Source organism: Schistocerca piceifrons, chromosome 1, assembly GCF_021461385.2.
Source record: "Schistocerca piceifrons isolate TAMUIC-IGC-003096 chromosome 1, iqSchPice1.1, whole genome shotgun sequence".
In the NCBI taxonomy this organism is placed as follows: domain Eukaryota; kingdom Metazoa; phylum Arthropoda; class Insecta; order Orthoptera; family Acrididae; genus Schistocerca; species Schistocerca piceifrons.
This window is the reverse complement of record NC_060138.1, coordinates 462415985-462443683: the sequence shown is the minus strand read 5'-3', so window position 1 is coordinate 462443683 and position 27699 is coordinate 462415985. Positions and strand designations below refer to the sequence as shown.

Genomic DNA, 27699 nt, shown 5'->3' with positions numbered 1-27699 from the left:
ACCAGGTGAGCAGTCTACCCGACGGGAGGCCCTCGTCACACGCCATTATTATTATTTGGGTGGTCAGTTGTTCAGTAGTGTCATATCAACTCTCTGATACACATCTCTGCAGCTGTCATTTACCCCTGTCATCTATGGCCTGCGATGCATCACAGTTGCCTTGGCACCATTTGCAGATAGTGCCATATTGCCATACACACTACAATGAAACATTGATTATCTAACTCCTTGTGTTATCCTACCATGTGTCCGATCATCCATCTGACATCTAAACAATGTGCCAGTGTTATCGATAAATTTTCCTCCTGTCACAGCAGGTGTCTATCTGAGTCACACTCCTCACATGTTCTCAGTTGACAGACTACTGTACTGTTGGAATGTTTGCTTTACTTTACTCTTTAATCTGTTGTCTTATTTACGCCATTTTTAAGTTTATTACTCTATATATATATATATATATATATATATATATATATATATATATATATATATATATATATATATATAAAAAAAACAAAGATGAGGTGACTTACCGAACAAAAGCGCTGGCAGGTCGATAGACACACAAACAAACACAAACATACACACAAAATTCAAGCTTTCGCAACAAACTGTTGCCTCATCAGGAAAGAGGGAAGGAGAGGGGAAGACGAAAGGAAGTGGGTTTTAAGGGAGAGGGTAAGGAGTCATTCCAATCCCGGGAGCGGAAAGACTTACCTTAGGGGGAAAAAAGGACAGGTATACACTCGCACACACGCACATATCCATCCACACATACAGACACAAGCAGACATATTTAAATATGACATATTTACGGACATCACACACATCCATGCCCGAGGCAGGATTCGAACCTGCGACTGTAGCGGTCACGCGGTTCCAGACTGTAGTGCCTAGAACCGCTCGGCCACTCCGGCTGGCCATAGTGGATGATCTTTTCTTTCTTTTCTTCATCATCTGACTCCTCTTGTTCAACACTACACTGTTGGAAAACAAGATTGTTGATCTATCATCTTCAGTTTCTTCCCTAGTAACATCAGCAAAGTCACCTTCTGCTAGCCAGTACTCTACATCAGCAGGCTGTATACCATTCTGAAGAATTTGCGAATCAGTGACTAAATCTGCAGTGTCTGTTTCATTCGTTTCTGGAAGTTCTTGTCCTTGGTTTAGGCATGAAAAACCTTCTTCCACGATTTTTGTGGAGTGGTTAAGCTCTCCCCAAGCTCAAGCAACTGTGTAAAATGAATTTTTTATGATGAGGCTTTTCACTGCTTCAAAACAATCACAATCCTCTTTTGTTTTCTCTAAGTGCTGACGTATTTCCTCCTATATTGTTTTAACCACTCAGTAATACCCTGGTCCATTGGTTGGTTGGGCTACTGAAGTCATTTGAGGAGGGTAGTTGGGGGGGGGGGGGGTGCAGTGGAGGTGGGGGGCAGTGGCATAAATAGCTACTATGTCACCTTATTGAAGTTCAGAATTAGAGGAGTAGCTGGGGCATTGTCTACTGATACAGTTGCATAGGCAGGAAGGTCTTTTGATTTCAAGCATTTCTTAACAGCTGGAACAAATGCATCAAAAAACCATTCTCTGAACAAATTACCATTCATCCAAACACTTTTTTGAACTCTGTAATAAACAGGAAGTTCTGACATGTTTATGTTTTTGAAGACTTTTCTTTTCTCTAGATTTGCCAATTACAAATGTCTTCCCTGATAAAACCAACCCCACACAGTGTAATGCAAAAGCTCAAGTCTTCTTTTGTTTTTTCAATGCATTTGTAGTTTTGAAAGTGTTTTCACCTTCTAACGTTAACAAAAACTTCAAGATTAGTTTGGTTCTTTTTCCATTCTTTGATAGTTGTCACTCCAACACCCATTTCAGAGGCTACTTTAGTGACTGACTCGTCTCTGTCAAGTTCTTGAGAAACATTTAGTTTCCGTTCAATTGTGCATACAGCACCTTCTTGATTTGCAGCAATTTTTAGTCTTCCAGATTCAGCACAAGTTAATAAATGATATAAAACTACATTTCTACTACATATATATATTATTATTATTGGTGTTTTGCCCTTAAAGAGCGCATTTGGACTAAACTACATGGCCAGTTCCTTTTGCTGCCTTCCTTGTTGCCCAAACTTCTCTCATTCGCTCGCTGTGTTTCTGTTTCCGGTCCTCTGTCCATGCTTTTTGTCGGCTTTGTGTCTTCGGCTTCATCTTGATTGCTTTTTTGGCTGCCCATATTTCTTTCAACTTCTGGCTGTGATCTTGCTTGCGTTCTTCGGTCCATTTTATGCCTGTTCGTTTGTCACAGTGTATCTCATGTAGTTTACTTTTCTTAATGATGTTTCTGAATTTTATTCTGTCGTTTATTGTGTCTGCTGTTATGTTGAGTTGGTTCAGGTCGTTTTCTACCTCTGCCACCCATTTGTTGTTTCTAGTGGTTACCCAGTCAAAGATCTGTTTGGTCAGCCTGTGTGATGGCATTCTGTATAGGTGTCCATAGAATTGTAGTCTGCGTTTTCTAATCTTTTCTGTGATTGTCTTTGTATGTTTGTACAGTTCCTCTGTAGGTTTCTTGATCCATATTCCAATGTTGTTAGTTGCGCCAAATATTTTCCTAAGTATTTTCCGTTCTACTTTTTCTAATTGTCTGATACGTGTATGCCCTAGGATTAGTGTGGTCTCTGCTGCATATAGTGCCTCGGGGAGCACCACCGTGTCATAATGGCGTAATTTGGCTTTTTGTGAGATAGACTTCTTGTTGTAATGATTCCACACTACTTTGTATGCCTTGTCCAGTTTAGTCTTTCTTTCTTCGTTTGAGTCTCTGTTATGTCCACTCATTTGTAGTGTTTCACCGAGGTATTTGAAGTTTGCCGTTTTGTAAATCATGCCATACTTTGTGTTCAGAGATGAGAGTTTCTTTGTGCTCATAAATTGTGTCTTTTCGTAAGAGATCTGTAGTCCAGTTTTGGAAGCAATTTCGTGCAGTTTTTCAATAGCGTCTTTTGTTTCCTTTATACCTTTCGTGACAATCGCCAAATCGTCTGCAAAAGCCAGGCATTTAATCTGTAGAGGATCTTGTATGTGATCGGTAGTAGGGATATTCCTCTGTAGTTGTTCGGGTCAGTCTTGTCACCTTTTTTGTGTAGTGTGTGCATCAGGGCAGTTTTCCAGTCGTCAGGAATTTTCATGGTCTTCCAGATGTCTTCCAAGATCCTGTGGATGTCTTTGGTGAGTTCTGGGTCTTGTAACTTCCAGATTTCCGCGATGATGCCATCTTCTCCTGGTGCTCTACGATTCTTGAGTGACTTGATTATTTCTTTAACTTCTTCTAGAGTTGGAGGTTCACTATCTGGATTGTATGTGCTCGTTTCTGTCATCATTTCTTCCATAGGGGGGTCCGTGTTGAGCAGTTTTTCAAAGTACTTTGCCAGAATGTCACAATTGTTTTTGGTATTGGTTTCTAGGGTTCCATCCGGTCTTCTGAAGCACAAGTTGGGTGGTTGATATCCATTCATATTTTCTCTGAACGTTCTGTAGAAGTTTCTTGTATTGTTCTTCATTAAGTCCGATTCGATCTCTGTCAGTCGCCGTTTGTCATACTGTCATTTTTCACTGCGAATGATTTTGCTTGATTGCTTCTGTGTTTTCAAGAAGTTCATCCAATTCTCTTGGGATTTATGGCTACTAAATTTTTTCCATGCACTGATTCGTTGGTCAATAGCTTGGTCACATGTGTGGTTCCACCAACGGTGTTTCCGTGTGCGTGGTGCTTTTGCTAGTTTCATGGCCTCTTGGATTCTTTGCGAAAGTTGTGTCCAGTCTGTCGTTTTCTCCATTTTAATTTTGTGTAATATTTGTGCCTGGTTTAAAGTAACGTATTCTGGATCTGATCTAACAATTTTCTTCTTCTCGAGCTTTTTCTTGGGCAAAAGACGAATCCTGATCTGTAGTAGGTGGTGGTCTGAGTCGAAGTAGCCTTTACGGGTGTCTATGTTCAAAATTTCTTTTTGTGAGTCTTTCTGTACTATTACGTGGTCGATTTGTAGTTCTTGCTTTCCGCTGGGGAATTTCCATGTGGTAAGTTTTCGTGTTGGTTTCTTGAATTTTGTTGACATAATGGTGAGGTCGTGGCTTTTGCAAAAGTCTATCAGATGTTTTCCGTTTTTGTTGGTGTGCTTGCGTGGGGTATGTTTTCCTGTGATATGTCTGTATATCTTTTCTTTTCCGAGTTTAGCGTTGAAGTCTCCCAGTATTATTTTGACTCTATGTGCAGGAATTTTTCTGATAGTTTCTTCCATTGTCGTCCAGAAGTCATCAATTGCGTCCGGGTTTTTCCTGTTATAGTCATTAGTTGGTGCATGTGCGTTGATTATTGTGTAGGATTTATTGGCTGATTTCACTGTGATGGTGCTGATTCTTTCGTTTGGTGACGAAAAGTTGATTGTGCTGTCCGTGATGGACCTGTGTACTGCAAATCCTGTGCCAAAAAGCCGTAGGTTTTTCAGTTGTCTCGATGGTTTTCGTTTGTATATTCTGAAATTCTCCGTGTTGAAATGGTCTTCGTCTGTGAATCGTGTTTCTTGCAGTGCACATATTTTGATTTGAAATTTTTCGAGAGTGTCTGTCAGTTGTTTCATCTTTCCTGTCTTCATCAGTGTGTTCACGTTGAGTGTGCCGATGTAGTGTTTGCATTTGGTCTTGAAGGAGTTTGAGAAGCTCCGATTCTTCTCATGATGTCCGTGAGCCCCCGGAATCCGATGCTCACAACGATCCCAGTCTATTGACTGGGGCCCGGGGTAATGAGATTTTTTTATATATATAGTCGATAGACACACAAACAAACACAAACATACACACAAAATTCTAGCTTTCGCAACCAACGGTTGCTTCATCAGGAAAGAGGGAAGGAGAGGGAAAGACGAAAGGATGTGGGTTTTAAGGGAGAGGGTAAGGAGTGATTCCAATCCCGGGAGCGGAAAGACTTACCTTAAGGGGAGAAAAGGACAGGTATACACTCGCTCGCGCACACACACACACACACACACACACACACACACACACACACACACACACATGTCCATCTGCACATACACAGACACAAGCAGACATTTGTAAAGGCAAAGAGTTTGGGCAGAGATGTCAGTCGAGGCGGAAGTACAGAGGCAAAGATGTTGTTGAAAGACAGGTGAGGTATGAGGGGCAGCAAATTGAAATTAGCGGAGATTGAGGCCTGGCGGATAATGAGAAGAGAGGATATACTGAAGGGCAAGTTCCCATCTCCGGAGTTCTGACAGGTTGGTGTTAGTGGGAAGTATCCAGATAACCCAGACGGTGTAACACTGTGCTGGCCATGCACCAAGGCATGTTTAGCCACAGGGTGATCCTCATTACCAACAAACACTGTCTGCCTGTGTCCATTCATGCGAATGGACAGTTTGTTGCTGGTCATTCCCACATAGAAAGCATCACAGTGTAGGCATGTCAGTTGGTAAATCACGTGGGTGCTTTCACACATGGCTCTGCCTTTGATCGTGTGCACCTTCCGGGTTATAGGACTGGAGTAGGTGGTGGTGGGAGGGTGCATGGGACAGGTTTTACACCGGGGGCGGTTACAAGGGTAGGAGCCAGAGGGTAGGGAAGGTGGTTTGGGGATTTCATAGGGATGAACTAAGAGGTTACGAAGGTTAGGTGGACGGCGGAAAGACACTCTTGGTGGAGTGGGGAGGATTTCATGAAGGATGGATCTCATTTCAGGGCAGGATTTGAGGAAGTCGTATCCCTGCTGGAGAGCCACATTCAGAGTCTGATCCAGTCCCGGAAAGTATCCTGTCACAAGTGGGGCTCTTTTGGGGTTCTTCTGTGGGAGGTTCTGGGTTTCAGGAGATGAGGAAGTGGCTCTGGTTATTTGCTTCTGTACCAGGTCGGGAGGGTAGTTGCGGGATGCGAAAGCTGTTTTCAGGTTGTTGGTGTAATGGTTCAGGGATTCCGGACTGGAGCAGATTTGTTTGCCACGAAGACCTAGGCTGTAGGGAAGGGACCGTTTGATGTGGAATGGGTTCCATTATGACAGCTGCCACACATTCCACATCAAACGGTCCCTTCCCTACAGCCTAGGTCTTCGTGGCAAACGAATCTGCTCCAGTCCGGAATCCCTGAACCATTACACCAATTCTAAACAGAATCTGATAGGGATTCCATCACACCCTGGAGCCTAATTCAATTTTAGCAATTCCAGATGTTACTTAACATTGCTGATACTAATATCTTTTTCACTCATCTTGGCAGTGGTATAAGAATTAGACTGGGATAGTAATCCTGTATCTTCCTACAAAGGAATAGTTGAAAAGAGAGTGAGACACTTCTGCTTTTGCTTTGCTAACCTCAGTTTCTGTTCCTGTGTTATCAATGAGTATCTGGATATTATCTTTGATGCCATTGACAGCATTTATATGTACAAGTAACCAGAATTTCTACGGGTTTTGTGAAAGGTGTTTTGATAAGATTCTGCTATTGAAATCATTGAAGCCTTCATGCATTGCTCTTCAGACAGTGAGACACATTTCATTTAGCAGCTCTCGGATCTGTGCTTTGTAAAGAAACTACTACTACTGTGCAACAGGTGTAAAAACAAAGGCAGTATATTCTAATGTCACTATCTGGTTACTGAGAATAACAAAAGCCATTATTTGAAATAAGCAAGAAGTTAAGTTAGAGATTTTAGATGATTTTATCAAAACATCAAGCCAATGAATATCATTGAGAGATTATTTACGTTGAATTGTAATGTAGAAAGAAATTAATTTTAAATAAAGTACTTAAAGTATGGGGTGTTGAATAACAAAGTTCTTCCATGTACATTAATAGCTAGACAGCTAATTCCATATGTTCCTGTGCTTATTGTTTCCAGTAGTAGTCAAAAACAGAACTTAGTACATTCTTCATTTAACTTTCACATCCAAGACAACTAATGTTACATCTTAAAAGCTTAACAAATAATATTAGCTGAAAAATGTGATCTGGTGGTTTCTACGTATTAACAAACACTGACCTGAAAATAACTGAGCTACAACTAACGTAACACTGTCAACAACTTAACTCTGCTGCACTGGTGAGCACAGCTGCCTCAAGCCTTTATAAATATGCAACATTGCTCTTTTATGATGTTGTTATTGAGACATGTACATAATTAAACTTGACATTAAAACTTGCGGTTTTATAAAAGTTTAGGGTACTGAATTTTACCAAAAAGTACAAATACATTTAAAATAAACAGAATTTTGATTTAATGTGTTCTTCTGTATATATTTTTAGAAAATGAGATTTGTAAACAGTTAATTCCAGAAGACTTTAAATTACTTTTTAATTATGCAGTTACTTTAAATGTTAACATTCTCACACATTATGCACACTTTAATTTATCTGGTTGTGAAATACATTATTGAACGTAACTGAAATTACTGCTGTTATTTTGCAGTAGTTTTTATAGTGTCAATTTTACTTACTATATGTGTTCTCTAAAGTGAAAATAATGTGTGTTTGAATTCAGCAGCATTTGTAAACCCATACAGCAATAAACAAAGAATGCAAGATGCTAATAGTAGTTACAGGACATTACAGTATTTGTGATTTTGCATTGGTTGCTAAACTAGACATTAAGGTCAAGTGCTACACTAATATTGTAGACAGTCCCTTTTACTGTGAACTGTTAAACTAGGTACATATTTATTGATGTGTGGTTACCTGTTTTTGTAAACTTCAGTCACAGTTCCTCTACATGCTGAAATTGAGAACTACAGGTTCAAGGTCCTTCTTAGAGATATGCCACTACAGCCTATTTATCAAAGGAGTCAGGTTTTGTTTCACATTAGTCTTAATAAATTTCCATCATTAGTGGTCTTCCAAACTGTCTATAACTATGTTCATATGTATATTCTGCACACCATTGTGAAGTAAATGACAGAAGATGCTTCCCATTGTAACACTTTTGAGGACTTCTTTCTGTTTCACTGATGTAAGGAGTGTGGCAAGAATGATTGCTTAAATGCCTCTGTGCAGACTGTAATTAGGCTGATCTTATCTTTATAGCCCCTGTAGGAGCAGTAGAATAGAACAGAAACTTTATTGTCACATAACTTGTCATACACAGTCAGATGATTGGGACATAGGTGACTCGTCAGTTTAAAGCTACTTTATAATTGAAAGTATACAGAATGATTACAGTTATTTTGTAATTTTAAGTACCACAAAATGATTTAAAATAATAATGTTGAAAATAAAATTAAATTAAGAATAAGTATTTACTTACAGTACTTTTTTAGCATGACAGAATAAAATGTAACATCAGGCACAGTTATTTGTGACAGTCAGTCATAAATTCTTCTACACTGTTGTATTTACTTGCTAGGTATTTTTTTAAGTGATGTCCAAATTCTTCTGGTTCATAATTTTTAAATTTTTTACAGACTTTATTTCCCAGCCTCATACCTATATAGTAAGGTGTCTTCTCCAGCAGTTTTTGCCTATGAGTTGGTAACTTATACTGATATTTATTTCTTGTTTCATAATCATGCTTAAACAAGCTATCCTCAAAAAGTTGTGGATTTGTTTAGAAAACTTAATTGTCTCATAGATAGAGAGGCCAGTAACAGTCATAAGATCAAGGGCCATGAACAGAGGTCTACAAAATTGTCTTTTTTCTGCACCTACTATGACTCTAATGATTTTTTTGTGTAGCCTAAAGACTCTCTGTAAGTTTGTTTTCTCTGATCCCCAAAAAATTATACCATACCTAATCACAGATACAAAATATACATGTTATAAAACTTTTTTGAATGGTGTTTGAATTATACTGCTTATAACATTCATTGCAAATATTAGACTGTTTGGACGGTGACACATGACATCTACATGGTCTGATTTCTCATCCAGGCCTCAATTTCAGCCAGGAACTGGTGAAGACGACTATTTAAATTTTCACTTTTCTTGCAACAGAGTATTAGTGTAGAGTCATCCGCATAAAGAATAGTGTCTGAATTTATGTTAGTCGGCAGGTAATTTATATAATACAAGAACAATATTTGCCCAAGGATAGATCCTTGTGGCACACATTGTTCTGTCTTTTTCCAACTTGAGAAGACTCTCTTACCAGTTTCTTCTATTACTATTCTTTGTTTCCTGTTTAATTGGTATGATGACATCCATCTCTGTGAATTTTCACTAAAACCATATGCTTCTAGCTTGTGAAGGAGCAGTTTGCGATCTACTGTGTCAAAGGCTTTACTTAGGTCACAAAAGATGCCCTATACATTCATATTTTTATCTAGACTACTACTAATTTTTGTAATAAGTTCATTAATGGCTTGCACAGTGCAGTGTCTTCTTTGTAAACCATGCTGATTGTTCTGGATAATATTATGCAGATTATTATAGTTAACTATCTGTTTCCATGCAGCTCTTTCAAATATTTTGGAAAATATTTTTAACAATGAGATTGGTCAGTATGAAAGGGATTGTTGTATATTTCCAAATGCCCCACTTAAAGCTTTTTCTTGACACTTTGTCAGCAGGTTTTTGGGGGATAGTTGATATCTATCTTAAAATGTGTACAATTTCAGGCTTTTCAGCATCTCCATGACACCCTTACATGGGTTAACTAACCTGTCACCATTTGTGCTGCCTTATTTGTTTAAGTTCAGTGTGCTCATTCAATCCTATTTGGTATGGGTCCCATTCTTGAGCAGTATTCTAGGATGGATCCCATGAATATTCTGTAAACAATATCTGTGCATTCAGATTGCATAACTAGTGAACCAAAGTCTGCCACTCGCTGCACATACCACTGATCCCCACTGTCTGTTCTAAGTGGTTTTCAGAAAAAGAATTTATATTGTTCAACAGGTTGTCTTCTCACACCCACCACTTCCTAAACTGAAATTGTCACAATAAGTTGTTGGTTGATTAAAGCCTCCTGCAATGATTACAATATGATTGGGAACATTCTTGCAAGCGAGCTGAGGTTATCTCTAAAGTTTTCATTTATACCTGAGGATTAGTCTGATGGTCAATAGAAGGACACATTGTAAGATTAGATTAGATTAGATTAGATTAGATTAATACTAGTTCCATGGATCATGAATACGATATTTCGTAATGATGTGGAACGAGTCGAATTTTCCAATACATGACATAATTAGGTTAATTTAACAACATACTTAAGTTAATATAACAACTTTATTTTTTTGTGTTTTTTTGTTTTTCTTTATTTTTTTTATTTTTTTTTCAATATTTTTGTTTCTTTTTTTTCTTAATTTATATCTAAAAATTCCTCTATGGAGTAGAAGGAGTTGTCATTCAGAAATTCTTTTAATTTCTTCTTAAATACTTGTTGGTTATCTGTCAGACTTTTGATACTATTTGGTAAGTGACCAAAGACTTTAGTGCCAGTATAATTCACCCCTTTCTGTGCCAAAGTTAGATTTAATCTTGAATAGTGAAGATCGTCCTTTCTCCTAGTATTGTAGTTATGCACACTGCTATTACTTTTGAATTGGGTTTGGTTGTTAATAACAAATTTCATAAGAGAGTATGTATACTGAGAAGCTACTGTGAATATCCCAAGATCCTTAAATAAATGTCTGCAGGATGATCTTGGGTGGACTCCAGCTATTATTCTGATTACACGCTTTTGTGCAATAAATACTTTATTCCTCAGTGATGAATTACCCCAAAATATGATGCCATATGAAAGCAATGAGTGAAAATAGGCGTAGTAAGCTAATTTACTAAGATGTTTATCACCAAAATTTGCAATGACCCTTATTGCATAAGTAGCTGAACTCAAACGTTTCGGCAGATCACCAATGTGTTTCTTCCAATTTAATCTCTCATCAATGGACATACCTAAAAATTTGGAATATTCTACCTTAGCTATATGCTTCTGATTAAGGTCTATATTTATTAATGGCGTCATACCATTCACTGTACGGAACTGTATGTACTGTGTCTTATCAAAATTCAGTGAGAGTCCATTTACAAGGAACCACTTAGCAATTTTCTGAAAGACAGTATAGACAATTTCATCAGTTAATTCTTGTTTCTCAGGTGTGATTACTATACTTGTATCATCAGCAAAGAGAACTAACTTTGCCTGTTCATGAATATAGAAAGGCAAGTCATTAATATATAATAAGAACAACAAAGGACCCAAGACTGACCCTTGTGGAACCCCATTCTTGATAGTTCCCCAGTTTGAGGAATGTGCTGATCTTTGCATGTTATGAGAACTACTTATTTCAACTTTCTGCATTCTTCCAGTTAGGTACGAATTAAACCATTTGTGCACTGTCCCACTCATGCCACAATACTTGAGCTTGTCTAGCAGAATTTCATGATTTACACAATCAAAAGCCTTTGAGAGATCACAAAAAATCCCAATGGGTGGTGTTCGGTTATTCAGATCATTCAAAATTTGACTGGTGAAAGCATATATGGCATTTTCTGTTGAAAACCTTTCTGGAAACCAAACTGACATTTTGTTAGTACTTCATTTTTACAGATATGTGAAGCTACTCTTGAATACATTACTTTCTCAAAAATTTTGGATAAAGCTGTTAGAAGGGAGATTGGATGGTAATTGTTGACATCAGATCTATCCCCCTTTTTATGCAAAGGTATAACAATAGCATATTTCAGTCTATCAGGGAAAATGCCCTGTTCCAGAGAGCTATTACACAGGTGGCTGAGAATCTTACTTATCTGTTGAGAACAAGCTTTTAGTATTTTGCTGGAAATGCCATCAATTCCATGTGAGTTTTTGCTTTTAAGCAAGTTTATTATTTTCCTAATTTCAGAGGGAGAAGTGGGTGAGATTTCAATTGTATCAAATTGCATAGGTATGGCCTCTTCCATTAACAGCCTAGCATCTTCTAATGAACACCTGGATCCTACTATATCCACAACAGTTAGAAAATGATTATTAAAAATATTTTCAACTTCTGACTTTTTGTTCGTAAAGTTTTCATTCAATTTGATGGTAATACTGTCTTCCTCTGCTCTTGGTTGACCTGTTTCTCTTTTAATAATATTCCAAATTGTTTTAATTTTATTATCAGAGTTGCTGATTTCAGACATGATACACATACTCCTGGATTTTTTAATAACTTTTCTTAATATAACACAGTAGTTTTTATAATTTTTGATAGTTTCTGGGTCACTACTCTTTCTTGCTGTCAGATACATTTCCCTTTTCCGGTTACAAGATATTTTTATACCCTTAGTAAGCCATGGTTTGTTACAAGGTTTCTTATGAGTATATTTAACCATTTTCTTGGGGAAGCAGTTTTCAAATGCATTTACAAAAATGTCATGAAATAAATTATATTTTAAATTGGCATCAGGTTCACGGTACACCTCATCCCAGTCTAACTGCTGTAGGCTTTCCCTGAAATTTGCAATTGTTAAATTGTTGACTGAACGTACTACTTTGGAGGACTGTTTAGTATTGCTGAATGGAGCTATGTCATATATTGTAACTAGCTGTGCACCATGATCAGAAAGACCATTCTCAACAGGCTGAGCATTTATCTGGTTAAACTTATCTTGGTCTATAAAGAAGTTATCTATCAGTGAGCTGCTATCCTTTACCACCCGAGTAGGAAAATCAATAACGGGTGTCAAATTGAAAGAACCGAGTAATACTTCAAGGTCATTTTTCCTATTACCCTCTTTCAGAGAATCTACATTGAAGTCCCCACAAATAATAATTTGCTTCCCCCTGTCTGACAGATAGCACAACAAGGAGTCCAAATTTTTCAGAAATAGATGAAAATTTCCTGATGGGGACCTATATACAGTTACAATTATAAATGTGCCTTTATTTAATTTAAGCTCACAGGCACATGCTTCTATATGTTTCTCTACACAAAACTTTTTTGTTTCTATACTTTTTGCACAATGATAACTTTTGACATATATGGCAACTCCTCCTTTCTCCATATTTTCTCTCATTACATGTGCAGAGAGCTTATAACCACTTACATTTACCTTATCCATATCAGTAACAATGTGATGCTCAGACAGGCGTAGTATATCTATTTCATTCTCAGCTTCTAAATCTTCCAAACAAACCAGAAGCTCATCTACTTTATTCTTTAAACTCCCAATATTTTGATGAAATATACTTACATTATTTTTAATTATACTTTTATGAGAACCTTTCCTTATTCTAACATTTGCAGTACTCTCCTGTCTGAGTTTCTCATTGTGCTTAGGCCTAGTTCCTATACCAGTGGTCACATGGTGTTCAGAGAGGCAGATTATGTCAATTGGGTTGGGTGACTTTAGTTCATCAATGCAATTACCTAGGACTGAGATACAACTTGGTGGAGATAAAATTTCTGGTGATTGATGAAATTTTATAATTGATAGCTGTGATTGGTGATCCAATGTGCTAGAATTGTGCTGTTGAATTTCTTTCCTAAACTGAAGATTTGTTTCAATCCTGACCTCTCGTAGAACTTGACATCTTTCTGTCTTACCTGTCCTAAAAAAGGTGCTGCTCCAACACCTGTAACCACTGGTATTTTACCATTCATGGCAGTGCCTCCCCCCCTTAAATTTCCTGCTATTACCCCAGCCAGTTTCCCCTTCCCTTTCCTGTTGAAATGTAGGCCATGCCTGGTATAGTCCCACCTACTGAGATAATCAACAGGAACCACACCAATATGAGCCCCCGCACCCGACACAAGCAGCCGTTCCAACTCCAAATTAACTCTCCCAACAGAAGAGTTCAAATGAGGCCGTTCATGGCGTCTCAGGACAGATACAAATTCAACATTGGTGTGTCTCGATGCCGACGCAATCTTTACCAGGTCACACTCTATACTGTACCCAGGATCTCTGTCGATGCTGTTCCCTGGCCCTCCCACAATAACCACGGTGTCTTCCCTGGTAAATCCTTTACAGAGTGAACCTAAATCCTCTGTCACCTGATCCAGACTAGCACTTGGTTTGAAAAAATTTGTGACCTGGTATTCTGGTCCTAATTCCTCCTGCAGAAGTTGGCCTACACCTCTGGCATGAGAACTGCCTAACAACAAAACTTTCTTCCTTTTCGATGACTTTCCTACATTCTTTTTCAATTTCCTATTGAAAGTTTGTTGTGTCCTGTCTACACCTACCTCTGCTTGAGGCTCATCAGTTTCTAACTGAAGCAACAGGTCAAACTTATTTTTGACATTCACCACAAAACTGTCAGACTTAGTTCTAGGCCTGTTCCTTCTGCTACCTGTTGCCACTTCCCACCTCTCTTTGCCCTTCTCCCTCCTTAACCTGTCCAGATCTTCCCTAGCCTGATCTAGCTCAGCCTGAAGGGCAGCAATTTTCCCCTCCTGTTCCACTATCTTCCTATCTCTGCTGCAAATCCTACATAACCACTGATGAGCCTGATCCACTTTCCCAACACCCACGCCACTGCAGTCCCCCCAGTGAAAAAAACTATTGCATCCATCACACTAAACCCCGGAACTAACAATTCTACGGCAAGTCAGGCACTTCTCACTCATGGCAAAAATAATACTTTAGCTAGAATAAATCAATTAAATTACCGAAAATCAAAAAAGACGTTACAAGAATTAAGCCTATTCACAAATGTATATAAGCAAGTTTCTGATTTAAAATTCCGCTGGTTTTCTGAGATCTGTATTAAAACAACGAAGGTATACGCTATTTATTATATATTTCACTCGATGGAATGAAAAAAGGGCAATTAAACGAGATACTTTAACTTTGATTCTCCAAAAACGTTACGAGAATAGGCCTATAAACAAATGTATATAGGCAAATTTCTGATATAAAGTTACGCTGTTTTTCTGAAATCTGTATTAAAACAATGAAGTTATACGCTATTTACGGTAGTTTACTTATTTATTACCGAGAAACTAGTTAAATTACCTTGAAACAAGAAACAAACACGTTTACAAAATTTAAGCCTAAGCACGACTTCGCGAAGTTACGATCTTTTCGTGTTTTCTGAAAAAATACGCAAATAAAAGTCAAACCTTTAACGGCAAGACTAAACAATACACTAATGCACGTATTTAATTTGTTGTCAGCATTAAACTAAATTATATTCCTGTCTAAATCACTTAACTTTCTGGAAATGGTTTCTGGCGTCACTTACTCGGCGGCCATCTTGGAACCGTAAGTTCATGCCCAGTCTTTGGTACTGAGTGTTGCCAAAAAAGCCTTGTTTGCAGCTGCTATTTTTTTCTTAATGGATTTGTGTTTCACATCTGCTGTGACAGGAAAACCACCTCCACTTTCCATTAGCCTATCCTTTTGATGTACATTTAGATTTTGTCCAGATATCTCACTGAAGTCAGTTTAAATTATTGTCTATCATTCTTGTCATTCTGTACCTAGTATTATGTGAGCTCCACTGCTTTTTAGGGGGTCTTAAAACTGTGTGACTTTGTTTGAAACATATTGGCAGTGAATCACTAGAATTTTAATAGTCTCATCTTTGGGTCTTATACTAATACTTTGGGGTCCAGTACAGCCATTATCTGGACTGGACAGAAAGTCATCAAATAAAAAACACTTGCATGCATCCCAGATATCACCAGCTACCTGGGTAGCAGCCTCTGATACTTGACCAGCTCTCCACCCTGTGGCACAAATCACTCAGAACCAGAGAGCCATGTTCAGTCCTAGGGGCAATAGTGCAGGTTGTGAGCTTAGTTGAAATTCTACAAGCAGAGTTGTACTTCTCTGCTTTCTCTGCCAGTATGATCATAAGACCCATATGAATCCAACATTCATTTCAGTGTACACCACAATCCACAGCTGATTACATGTTGCCCTTTCAGTGGCATATCGGACAGCTTCTTTATTTTCATTAAGACCCCCTAGACATACTCACCGATGCATTATGTGATTCCTTTTATGGCTTTGTGCCACTTCACTAAGAGTGCATAGATAGGAATAGATCTCAAAAATTCTTAGTACCATAAAAGAATTTACTGCTTCTATAAAATCTTGTAAAAAGGAAGTACTTTGCAAAGTTCAGCATCACTTTCAATCTTGTTTCTGTGTCTGTTGTATGAGAGGTTACCTCTGCTCCTTCCATTACTTGTGTTCCATCCAGGACTATCTGTTTATGAAAATAATCACATCTAAAAAAATTGTTTCCTACTACAGAAAAAATATTTGCTCATTTATTTCATTAGTTAATTTTAATAGGTGAGTTAATCTTATCTGCCTGGTACACCATCTTAATTTTTCATAATGCGTGTCCTTCTTGCTTGTATATTTTTCACAGCGTTTGAAGGTTTATGGATTACTCATGTTTATTGTTTCAGAAACTTCTGGATGATAATGGCAGACCACAGCATCTTTCTTCGGGGATAGTGACGCATTTACATTACCATGAACCTGGGAATCTTGTTTTTGCATATCTGTTGCGGAGTGGACTTCTACACAATATATGTGTTACTGAAAAAGATGGGAGTATATCAAAGGAAACACAACTAAATGTTGTTCTCTTGATGGCTCATCTCTTCACTCACAAACGTTTACATCCGGCAATGCTTAAGAATAGGTTTTGCAATTCTGTTGTGAAACTAAAAGATTTGCCAACTGAAGTTGTTGAGGTACAGTATTTTTATCCTGTTGGTTTCATATCTCATCTTATGATCTGTAAGTAGAAAATGAGTTTGTACCATATATAAATTTACTCTATGCTCTTCTTAATATTTAAATGAACTGAAATTGAAGGCATATAACAATTTTTTAAATTTTTTACTTTCTGAAGTTTAGAGAGATTTTAATGAACTGATTGGTAACAAGCTATTCTTCTGTTTAGTTTCACACTTTTGACTAAATCAATTAATTTCCAAAGTCAAACAGAAGTCACTGGATCAAATTTTGGACATCAGGGTGGAAAATGATAGTGAAGTCTCATTTATAATTCTTGGTGGATAAAGCTACAGTTCTTTTTATTCCCCTGTGTACAGATGCACATGAAAGAAAATACTCTTTTAAGTTTTTCCTGCCTTGAAGGACAAGTACTTGAAATGCAGATTCTGTATGAGGTAGATAACTAGTGCAATGCAATAAAGGACACTGGTTATTATTGTCAGCATTTATGTCATATGCAGGCACTATAATCACCATTAGAAAAAATATGTACAGGGTGTTAAAAAGTGTTAAAATATTATGGAATGTAGTAGCATTCTGCAAAAGCAGAAAAGTGCAATAAACATGGATTCAGAAACATGTTCCTTCTGAAATCTGAACACTTGTGCTTAGGAGGCCCTGAAAAACATTTTGTTCATGTTAGTGTGTGTTGCTGTACAGTGAATTACTCACAACTCTGGTTATGTGTTGTGATGTCTGACCTACTTAAATAAATGGGTTCATTTTTTGTTTACTGTCACTGTGCTGCTTGTACATAAAAATGGTTGAGTACATTTTCTTTTCTCTTTTTCACATTTTGTTATCCACAGAACTGTACTATTCCATAAGTGATGTTGAGATAAGATTGTCTACAATTTTTCAGCTAGTGGTAATAGCCTGTGAGCTCATGCCCTCTGTGCCGAAAAATATCCATATCATAGAATACCAACAGGTAAGCTGTTTGGCTGAATTTTCCAGCATCTTAGGGCACAGCTCCTCAAGCACCCCACAAGGTAAATGGTTTAAGACTTTCTGAGTTTGTATGCCTGATATATTTAGTGATTAGAAATCATGGAACATACACATTAACAGATGGCATCAGTAGAACATGTGAGTCATCTTATTGTCTGAGCAATACTTCACTAACATTTGCTGTATCCACACTAGGTTCACCACATCCAGACCCTAAGGCTTCAAGACGAATATGGATATTTGCAGTTCTTCCAAAGGATGTTGCAAAAGTGTTACGTAGACCTAATATTTTATTTACTAATGAGTTGAAGTTCACAAGAGGTGGTGTCACGAATTCTCATAATCATCTTGTGTGGTCTGATGAAAATCCCCTTGCAGTCACAGAAAGAGATTAGCAGCACTATTTCTCAATCAACAATCTGGCAGGTGATGTTAGTGACAGATTAATAGGGTCATATATGGTACCCCATGAATTAAATTGGGGTCATTATGCCTTTTTCAGTAATATATTACTTACATTGGTATATGAAATACCATGTCAGCTAAGATTACAGATGTACGTCCACAATACTAAAACAGCAAATTTTCATTGTAATTTGCAGGAACATTTCACAGACATGGGGATTTCTTATCCTCCAGATCTCAATTCTCAAGATTTGATTACGAAGACACTTGAAGTGACGTATAGACGCCATAGGATCATGTGTTCAATGCATGCCATCACAATAAGAGCTAGGCCAACTTCAACGAGTGTGTGATTCCTTATGCCAAAGGTCATTAGATAGATTACCATAGATGGACATTACAGTGAGTCCCATTCATAAACGATTGTTCAGATCTCAGAAAGTACATGTTTCTAGACAATATTTATTGGACTTGTGTTACTTGTTTTGATGAGCAATGCTGCCTCTCAAAATATTAGACTTCCTTAAACACTGTATATTAACCCTTGAGAGGGCATGTTATTTTTCATAACACTAGCGGGCATGTGAACTACTTTGTACACGTGTAAAGAATAGTTTGTCTTTACATTACTCAGGTAAACATGTATGAGCCAGGTCACACTTTAATCTCTGCTTAATGAAAATATGGTAAACTAAATTTACATTATATGAGTTAAAGCCATGTTCAATTAAACAATAAAAAAATAAAGTTTCATTATATCACTCTGTTACCACAGACAGGTGTTATCCCACAATAATGACCCACTCGAAGCATGAAACAGTGCAGTTAGATCAGTCCCAACAACTGCCTATTTGATTACTAATTATCTTATAGACAGTTGTCTTATTATGGGATTGAGCTGCTAGCTTGTTATCTGGGTCATTTTCTTGCCCGGAACATTATTTCTCTCTCATGCAGCACTCTACTTATTTTGTTTGAGAACACAATTTGTCACTATGTTAACTGAAGGAATAGGTAGATTAGATTAGATTCAGTTTTCATTCCATAGACCCAAAAAATGAGATGATTCTTGTGGCTGTGGAGCATGTCAGAAAGTATAACATAAAAACATAAAACATTTGAGTATAATACTTACTACCCTGATCATTTGTCAAGAGATTGTCAAAATAGGTGAATACAGTGCAGTAAACTGGAACAGCTAATACTTATAGAATTAACACACTGTCAGAATGAAACACTGTTATTCACTAGCTTGACAGTCTCTGTTAAGATATTCATCTACAGAGTAAAAAGTCTTTCAAACTCTGTATAAACTGTGCTTTATCTGAAACCAAGTTTTTAATGGTAACTGGCAATTTATTGAAAATGTGTGTTCCTGAATATTGGACTCCTTTTTGGACCAAGGTAAGTGATTTTAGGTCTTTATGTAATTTGTTCTTATTCCTAGCACTGATAGTACGCATTGAGCTGCCCCGAGATGACTGGGTGTTGTTGTGTTGCCTTCAGTATTATAATTCATCCTCTTTACGGTCGGAGGAAGGCAACAGCAAACCACCTCCATTAGGACTTTGCCTAATACGGTGGTCCGGGTGTCCCGCATCTTTCCCCTACACTCTGACAAGTAGTGTGGGACTTCATTTCCATTGAGCTATTGGTTGGAAATTGAGATGTATTACTTGCAACAAATTTCATTAAGGAATAAATATACTGAGAAGCAGTGGTTAGAATACAAAATTCGTTGAACAGGTTTCTACATGATATTCTTGAATTTACACCACAAATGATTCATATCAAACGCTTTTGCACCCTAAAAACTTTCGCTCGGTTTGATGAGTTGCCCCAGAATATGATCCCATATGACATAATAGAATGAAAGTATGCAAGTTTTTTTGTGTTTATTTCTCCTACATCTGACATCATTCTCACTGCAAACACAGACTTGTTTAGGTGCTTAAGCAATTCTGAGGTATGCTCTTCCCAACTGAATTTATTATCGAGTTGTAATCCCAGAAATTTAACACTGTGAACCTCTTCGATCTGCATGTCTTCACATGTTATACACATGCTGGATGGAAATCTCTTACAGGTTCTGAACTGCATATAGTGGGTCTTCTCAAAGTTTAATGACAGTGAATTAGCTTTAAACCACTTATTAATGCCAGTGAAAATTTGTTAAGCAACTATTTCTAAATCTGTACTTGACTTGCTACTTATTGCAATGTTTGTACGATGGTTGGAACTTTAATAGTGGCAACTATTTATTTACAGCTTGTACAAAATAGATATGTGTTTCTAAGTTTTACTGACCTTCAAAGGAGTCACGAGCATTATGTATAACCCATTGCCAGTGATGTGAAAGTCGCAGGGTACTCTTAGCAGTGCCAGTTGTGTTGACAGTTCAAGCAACGCAGACTATTGCCCAATGAATTTGTATCAGTTCTGAAGCGAATGCCGTGAAGTGCTTCCTTCAGTTTAGAAACTGAGTTGAACTCATGAGGGCTTAAGTCAGGGGAGTGCAGTAGGTAGTATAGCACTTAGCAGCCCCATCAGTCAAACAAATCAGTAACAGCTTGCACTTTACGTGTTTGAACATTGTCCTGCAAAATGATGGTCGGGTTCTGCAGAAAGTGTCTCACTTCTGTCTCTATGCTGTTCATTTTTGGAACACAACCTACTACCAGCTTAGAGACAAAAGTGATAACACTTTCTACAGAACCCGACCATCATTTTGCAGGACAATGTTCAAACATGTAAAGTGCAAGCTGTTACTGATTTGTTTGACTGATGGGGCTGCTAAGTGCTATACCACCTACTGCACTCCCCTGACTTAAGCCCTCGTGAGTTCAACTCAGTTTCTAAACTGAAGGAAACACTTCATGGCATTCGCTTCAGAACTGCTACAAATTCGTCGGGCAATAGACTGTGCCGCATGAACTGTCAACACAACTGGCATTGCTAAGAGTATCCTATGATTTCCACATCGCTGGCAATAGATTATACACAATGCTGGTGACTATTTTGAAGGTCAATAAACTTTGAAACACATATCTATTGTCTCCAGCCATCCTGATTTAGGTTTTCCGTGATTTCCCAAAATCGTTTCAGGCAAATGCCGGGATGGTTCCTTTGAAAAGGGCACGGCCGATTTCCTTCCCCTTCCTTCCCTAACCCGAGCTTGTGCTCCGTCTCTAATGACCTCGTTGTCGACGGGACGTTAAAAAACACTAACCTAACCTAACCTAACCTAACCTAACATATCTATTTTGTACGAGCTGTAAATAAATAGTTTCCACTACTTAAGTTCCCACCCTCATATCATCTGCAAACAAAACAAACTTAGTATATGGCAATGTACAGATGAGAGGTCATTAATGTACACAAGAAAAAGCAGTTGACCCAAGATGGAACCTTGAGGAACACCACATGCAATTAATTTCCAGTCAGATGAAGACTGAGTGCTCATTGCACAGGTATTTTGCAACGACACTCTTTGTTTCCTGTTAGATAGATAAGACTCAAACCATTTCGCAGAATTGCCGGTGACACCATAATATTCTAATTTACTTAAGAGAATGCTGTGGTTCACACCGTCAAAGGCTTTCTGTGGTTCACACAGTCAAAGGCTTTTGACAGGTCACAGAAAATGCCAGTAGCCTCTAATTTATTATCTAATGAATTAAGTACATTCTCACTGTAAGTGAGCTTTCTCTGTATCAGAACCCTTAAGAAATCCAAACTGTGACTTGGACAACATATTATTTGCAGTCAGATGCTTAAGAAGACACTGGAACACAACCTTTTCAAATATTTTTGAGAAAGTGGGCAAAGGTGAAATTGGTCGATAGTTTGATGGTATCTCTTTATCCCCCTTTTTGTAAAGAGACTTAACTTATGCATATTTTAGCCAGTCTGGAAATGTTCCATGATAAGAGAGTGATTACACAAATAACTCATGATAGAACTCAACTTGCATGAGCAGTCTTTGATTAATGTCATTGATATGTTGTCATACAACATGGAATACTTAGATTTTTAGGATTTTATGATGGATGCTACTTCTTTGGGAGACGTAAGTCATTTCCATTTTACTGAAGTTATTTTTAAAGATTGGTCTCAGATACTCCATTACACTGTTCACCGAACCTCATAACCCCAAGCTGTCAGTAACAGAAATGAAGTACTTGTTTAAGAGGTTACCAACACTACTTGCAATTGTTACCACAGTCTCATTTATTTTTGAGTTATCTGTTCCTCTTCCTTTTTGGTCCCTCCTGTCTCTGTCTTCACTATATCCCATTCAGTTTTTATTTTGTTGCCTGATGTAATTATCTTTTTCTCATAATAAAGCTGCTACGATTTCTGCATTACTTGCTTTAATATTTTCCTGTATTCTTTATAATGCATTACAATTCTAACATCAGAGCTGTTCCTAGATAGTAGATACAGTCTCCTTTTTGCCCTACATGATATTTTTATCCCTTGGGTAATCCATGGTTTATTTTTTGACTTCTGTGTGATTTGAATTACCTTTCGGGGAAAACAATTTTCAAAAGTGGAGGTAACTTTATTAATGAATAATGGGTTCGCAATTGTGAAACATCAATGGAATGGTGCAAAACAATTTTATTTGTGCTTGGCACACTTTATACACAGGCACTCCCACTCGAGGGTTAAAACAGTTGTCTTATGTTAATTTTCAAGAATTTTTTGGAATACACTAATATTTAAAACTTTGTTGTTATATGGGAAAAAAGACTAACATAGAATAACTCTTCTCTGATATGTAACTTTTAGATTATTTTGTAAATTTACTTATTTTTATTACTAGTTGGTACAAGTAGTGAAATGTAGAAGATCAAACAATGGGAAATCCAGAATGGCATAACAACAATTTGATGAAAAGGATAGATTGCTTCAGTTGCAGACAGGCACAGAAAGAAGACTGTTACACATTTGAGCTTTTGGTCAAAACCCCTTCTTCTAAAGTGAAGAGCACACAAAAATTCATGCAAGTACTACTCTCATACACATACTTGACCACTGTGTCCGGCTGCTGAGGCTGGAGTGCATACAACAGCTGTGCCTGATAAGAGAAACAATCTGTGGGTGGTGGGAGGTAAGCATGAGGCTTGGGTGGGGAGGAGGAGGGATACCACGTAGTATGGAGAGAGATGTAGTGCTGCTTGCGGGAATATGTAGGGATGTGTTGGGGACAGGAGGGAGAGTGCAAAATGAGAGAAGTAGAGGACTGGAAAAAGGCTAGTGGTTGTGTTAGTGGACTGGAAGGTTTTGTAGTGCTGGAGTGTGAGCTGGGAAGGGGATTGATCGGTGAAGAACAGCGACTATCAAAGGTTGTGTATAGGGAGGTTATGAGAATGTAGTATATACTGCAGGGAGAGTTCCCACATGTGTAATGCAGAAAAGGTGCTGCTGGTAGGAAGCATCCAGATGGCACAAGCTGTGAAGCAGTCACTGAAGTAAAACACATTTTGTCGGGCAGCACATTCAGCAGCTGGGTAGTGCACCTATCTCTTGCCCACAGTTTTCCGGTGGCTGTTAATGCTGACAGATGGCTTGTTGGTTTTCATGCCCACAGAAAGTAGCACAGTGGTTCAAGCTTAGTTTGCATATCACATGACTGTTTCTACAGGTCTGCCGCTTTTGATGGGATAGGTAATGCCTGTTATGAGACTGGGATTGATGGATGAGGGAGGATGGCTCATCAGTATCTCTGTTCATATCAAACTTACCAACAACCTGCAACACCTCAATGTTGACAGCTGAAACCCATTCCTTACCAAGAAGGTACTTCCACACACAGCCTAGCCGTTTGTCACAGTGGGTTCTGTAGTGATAGCTGTCCCTCTCCAAATATACCAAGAATCTCACTGAAGCCTTCATGGAGTGAAATTACTCTCCCAACCTTGTACAGTAACAGATCTCCCATGCCTTGTCTCTTTAATCACCTCTCATATTCCCATTGTATGACCACAAAGGAGCACCCCACTCATGACACAGTACCATCCAGGACTGGGGCACTGAATCACATTCTCTGCCAGGGTTTTGTCATGCCCTGAAAGGAGAAATACCCTAACCACCAAACCTATGCAATATTCTCATCCACCCCTACTCCCAACCCCTTGCCTTGCCTCATGGTTCATGACCCTGCAATAGATCTAGATTCAATAACTGTCCCATACATAATCCCACATTCATCAACCCCAGTCTCATCACAGGCATCACCTATCCCATCACAGGCAGGGTTATCTGTGAAAACAGTCATGTGATTTGCAAACTACGGTTGAACCACTGCGCTACTTTCTGTGTGGGCATGACATCTAACAAGCCACCTGTCAGCATTAATGGACTCTGACAAACTGTGGCCAAGAGATGTCTGGACCACCTAGCTGCTGAACATGCTGCCCAACACAATATGCTTCACTTCAATGACTGCTTCGTAGCCTGTGCCGTCTGGAATCTTCCTGCCAACATAAGCTTTTCTGAATTACGCAGTTGGGAACTCTCTCTGCAATATGTACTACATTCTCATAACCTCCCTGGCCTCAACCTTTGACATCCCCTGTTCTTCACATACCAGTCCCCTTTCCAACTCCCACTTCAGCACTACCACAGCCTTCTATTCATTTCACTAACACAACCATCAGTCTCATTCCGGTCCTCTGCTTCTCTCCTTTTGCAACTCCCCACCCCTCCTTTTCCCACCACATCCCTACATGCTCCCACAAGCAACAGTACACCTTTCCCATCTCTACCCTGCTATCCTCCCCCTCCCCACCCAAGCTTCTCTGTACACTTACAACCCAGGTGCAGGTGCAGCTGCTGCATACAGTCCAGCCTCTGCAGCCAGTGTGTGTGTGTGTGTGTGTGTGTGTGTGTGTGTGTGTGTGTGTGTGTGTTTGTTTGTTGTCTACTTTACAAGAAGGTGTTGGGCCAGCAGCTTAACACCCCTGCGGGTTAGAATTGGCCCAAGGTATTCCTGCCTGTCATAAGAGGTGACTAAAACGAATCTCACACTTTTCAGCCCATTATATGGTTTGACCTGCCACTTTCAAAATTCTACAGAAGTGCGGGCCATATGGTGAAGGATGCCTTACGTGGTGCACGAGAGGCCTTGGATTTGATCTCCAGAATCTCTTCTCATGGCTTTGCATCTCCACCTGTGATTCAACTATTTGGGTGACGACACTTTCCAGGGTATGTCATCTTCTTCCGTTGTCTCCTGTCTTCTTTCGCCCCCATGACAATATTGGATTTCTCTGCACCCAATATCCAGTGCAGTAGCCGGTCCATTTGGTGGTAGCCCCCTGACAACACAGGGATCACACTGCTGATGCCTGAGCTGTAAACTCCCCACGTATGCCAAGGAGTATATGCCTGTTTTCCTGGGGCATCAGGACTCCTGGCAACAGCCATCATGCCAGTTGGCCTTTGCTGTGGCTGGGTGGCGCACCTGGGGAGAGCCCCTGATCGGAGTGGGTAGCATCAGGGTGGATGACCTACAATGAAGCAGACTAAGTTAACTCTTGCTGGTGACCGTACGGCACCAGCAGTCTCTAAGAAGGGCAAGACAGAATACAATGTTGACAGGTATGACCCTAAATCATTGCCCTCCCTCGTTACACCATGGGAGGAACACAGAGCTACAGAATGGAGAGAGCCGTGTTCGCCTCGGTTTTTATTATGTAGCAGAACTGATGGGGAATCCTTTCTACCTACGAAGCCTCAGTTTTTCGTTGATCCCCTAGAGAATAAGTTTGGAGAAGTGACAGTGCTGTCCAAGATGTGAAACGGCATAGTCTTGATTCATACAGCATCCAGAGCCCAATCCTGAGCATTATTTGCCTGTGACAAGCTGGGTGATATTTCTGTTTCTGTCACTCCCTGTAAAAGCCTCAACATGGTCCAGGGGATTATTTTCCATCGTGACCTCCTCTTGCAGTCTGACAACGAGCTCTGCACCAATTTAGAACTGCGGGGTGTTCATTTCATCTGGCACGTTTACAGGGGACACAAAGACAACAGGGTTACCACCAGTGCCTTCATCTTGGCTGTTGATGGTGATTCATTGCCTGAAAAAGTCAAGGCGATGGTTGACAGCTGTGACGTTAAACCATACGCCCTTTCCCCTATGTGGTGCTTTAAGTGCTGGAAGTTTGGGCACATGTCAAAGCACCTACTTCGGGAGTGAGGCGCCCCCCCCCCCCCCCCCCCCCCAAATGCAGGGGACATCAGTCCCCTCCCCCATGCTAGAGAAGCAACAGCATCCTCTGGCTCCTCTCATGCAGAAGGGGTCCTCTTCTAAGGTCTCCACTACTGCCACAGTGGACAATCGCCAGTGGCTCAAGGAGCTAAAACTGCTGGACGAAGAGCTTCATGGCCTTCCTCCATGCCTGAAGCTGCTTTGGAGAAATCTTCCCAGCAAGCCCCTAAAGAGAAGTGAGACAGCAAGCAAACTAAGAAGAAGTCTGCTAAGAAACAGGACCCTCTGGTGGCCCCAAAACCACCACTCCCTATCAATTCTGCATCTGAGGATGCAGTGGGGATCTACATCTACATCTGCATCTACAGTGTTACTCTGCAATTCACACTTAAGTGCCTGGCAGAGGGTTCATCGAACCATTTTCATACTACTTCTCTGCCAGTCCACTCTCGAATGGTGCGTGGGAAAAAGGAACATCTAAATCTTTCTGTTCAAGCTCTAATTTCTCTTATTTTATTACGATGATCATTTCTCCCTACATAGGTGGGTGTTGACAAAATATTTTCACTTTCAGAAGAGAAAGTTGGTGATTGAAATTTCATAAATAGATCTCGCCGCAAAGAAAACGGCCTTTGTTTCAGTGACTGCCACCCCAACTCGTGTATGAAATCAGTGATACCCTCACCCCTATTGCACGATAACATGAAATGAGCTACCCTTCTTTGCACTTTTTCGATGTTCTCCGTCAGTCCTACCTGGTAAGGATCCCATACTGCGCAGCACTATTCCAGCAAAGGACGGACAAATGTAATGTAGGCTGTCTCTTTAGTGGGTTTGTTGCATCTTCTAAGTGTTCTGCCAACGAAGCGCAGTCTTTGTTTTGCCTTCCCCACAATATCATCTATGTGTTCTTTCCAGTTTAAGTTGCTCGTAATTGTAATTCCTTGATATTTAGTCAAATTGACGGCCCTTAGATTTGTGCGATTTATCGTATACCCAAAATTTATTAGATTTCTTTCAGTAGCCATGTGGATGACCTTGCACTTTTCTTTGTTTAGTTCTAATTGCCACATTTTGCACCGTACAGAAATTCTCTCTAGATCACTTTGTAATTGGAATTGATTGTCTGATGATTTTAGTAGATGGTAAATTACAGCATCATCTGCAAACAATCTAAGGGGGCTGCTCAGATTATTACCTAGATCATTTATATAAATCAGGAACAGCAGAGGGCCTATGACACTACCTTGCGGAATGCCAGATGTCACTTCTATTTATTTATTTATTTATTTTATTTATTTATTGTTCCGTGGGACCACATTAAGGAGAAGTCTCCATGGTCATGGAACGAGTCAATACATGAATTTATAACACGATTGTAGAAACAGATAAAATGAAATATAAGAAACATATTCAGTT

General features: G+C 39.1%; 1 protein-coding gene and 1 long non-coding RNA gene across 5 annotated transcripts in view; both read left to right on the top strand.

The window, feature by feature from the left end:
• LOC124793911 (probable ATP-dependent RNA helicase DDX60) overlaps nt 1–27699 on the top strand; it is a 251769-nt gene that overhangs the window by 158704 nt on the left and 65366 nt on the right. For all 4 annotated transcript variants that reach the window (XM_047258059.1, XM_047258057.1, XM_047258056.1 and 1 more), the window contains one exon: nt 16367–16657. In XM_047258059.1, the coding sequence (XP_047114015.1) occupies nt 16367–16657 (291 nt within the window). The remainder of the gene's footprint in view (nt 1–16366; nt 16658–27699) is intronic.
• Nucleotides 17604–18370, top strand: LOC124793958. The gene is made up of 3 exons (XR_007016582.1): nt 17604–17695; nt 17850–18080; nt 18257–18370. It is a non-coding gene; the product is annotated as an uncharacterized LOC124793958 (long non-coding RNA).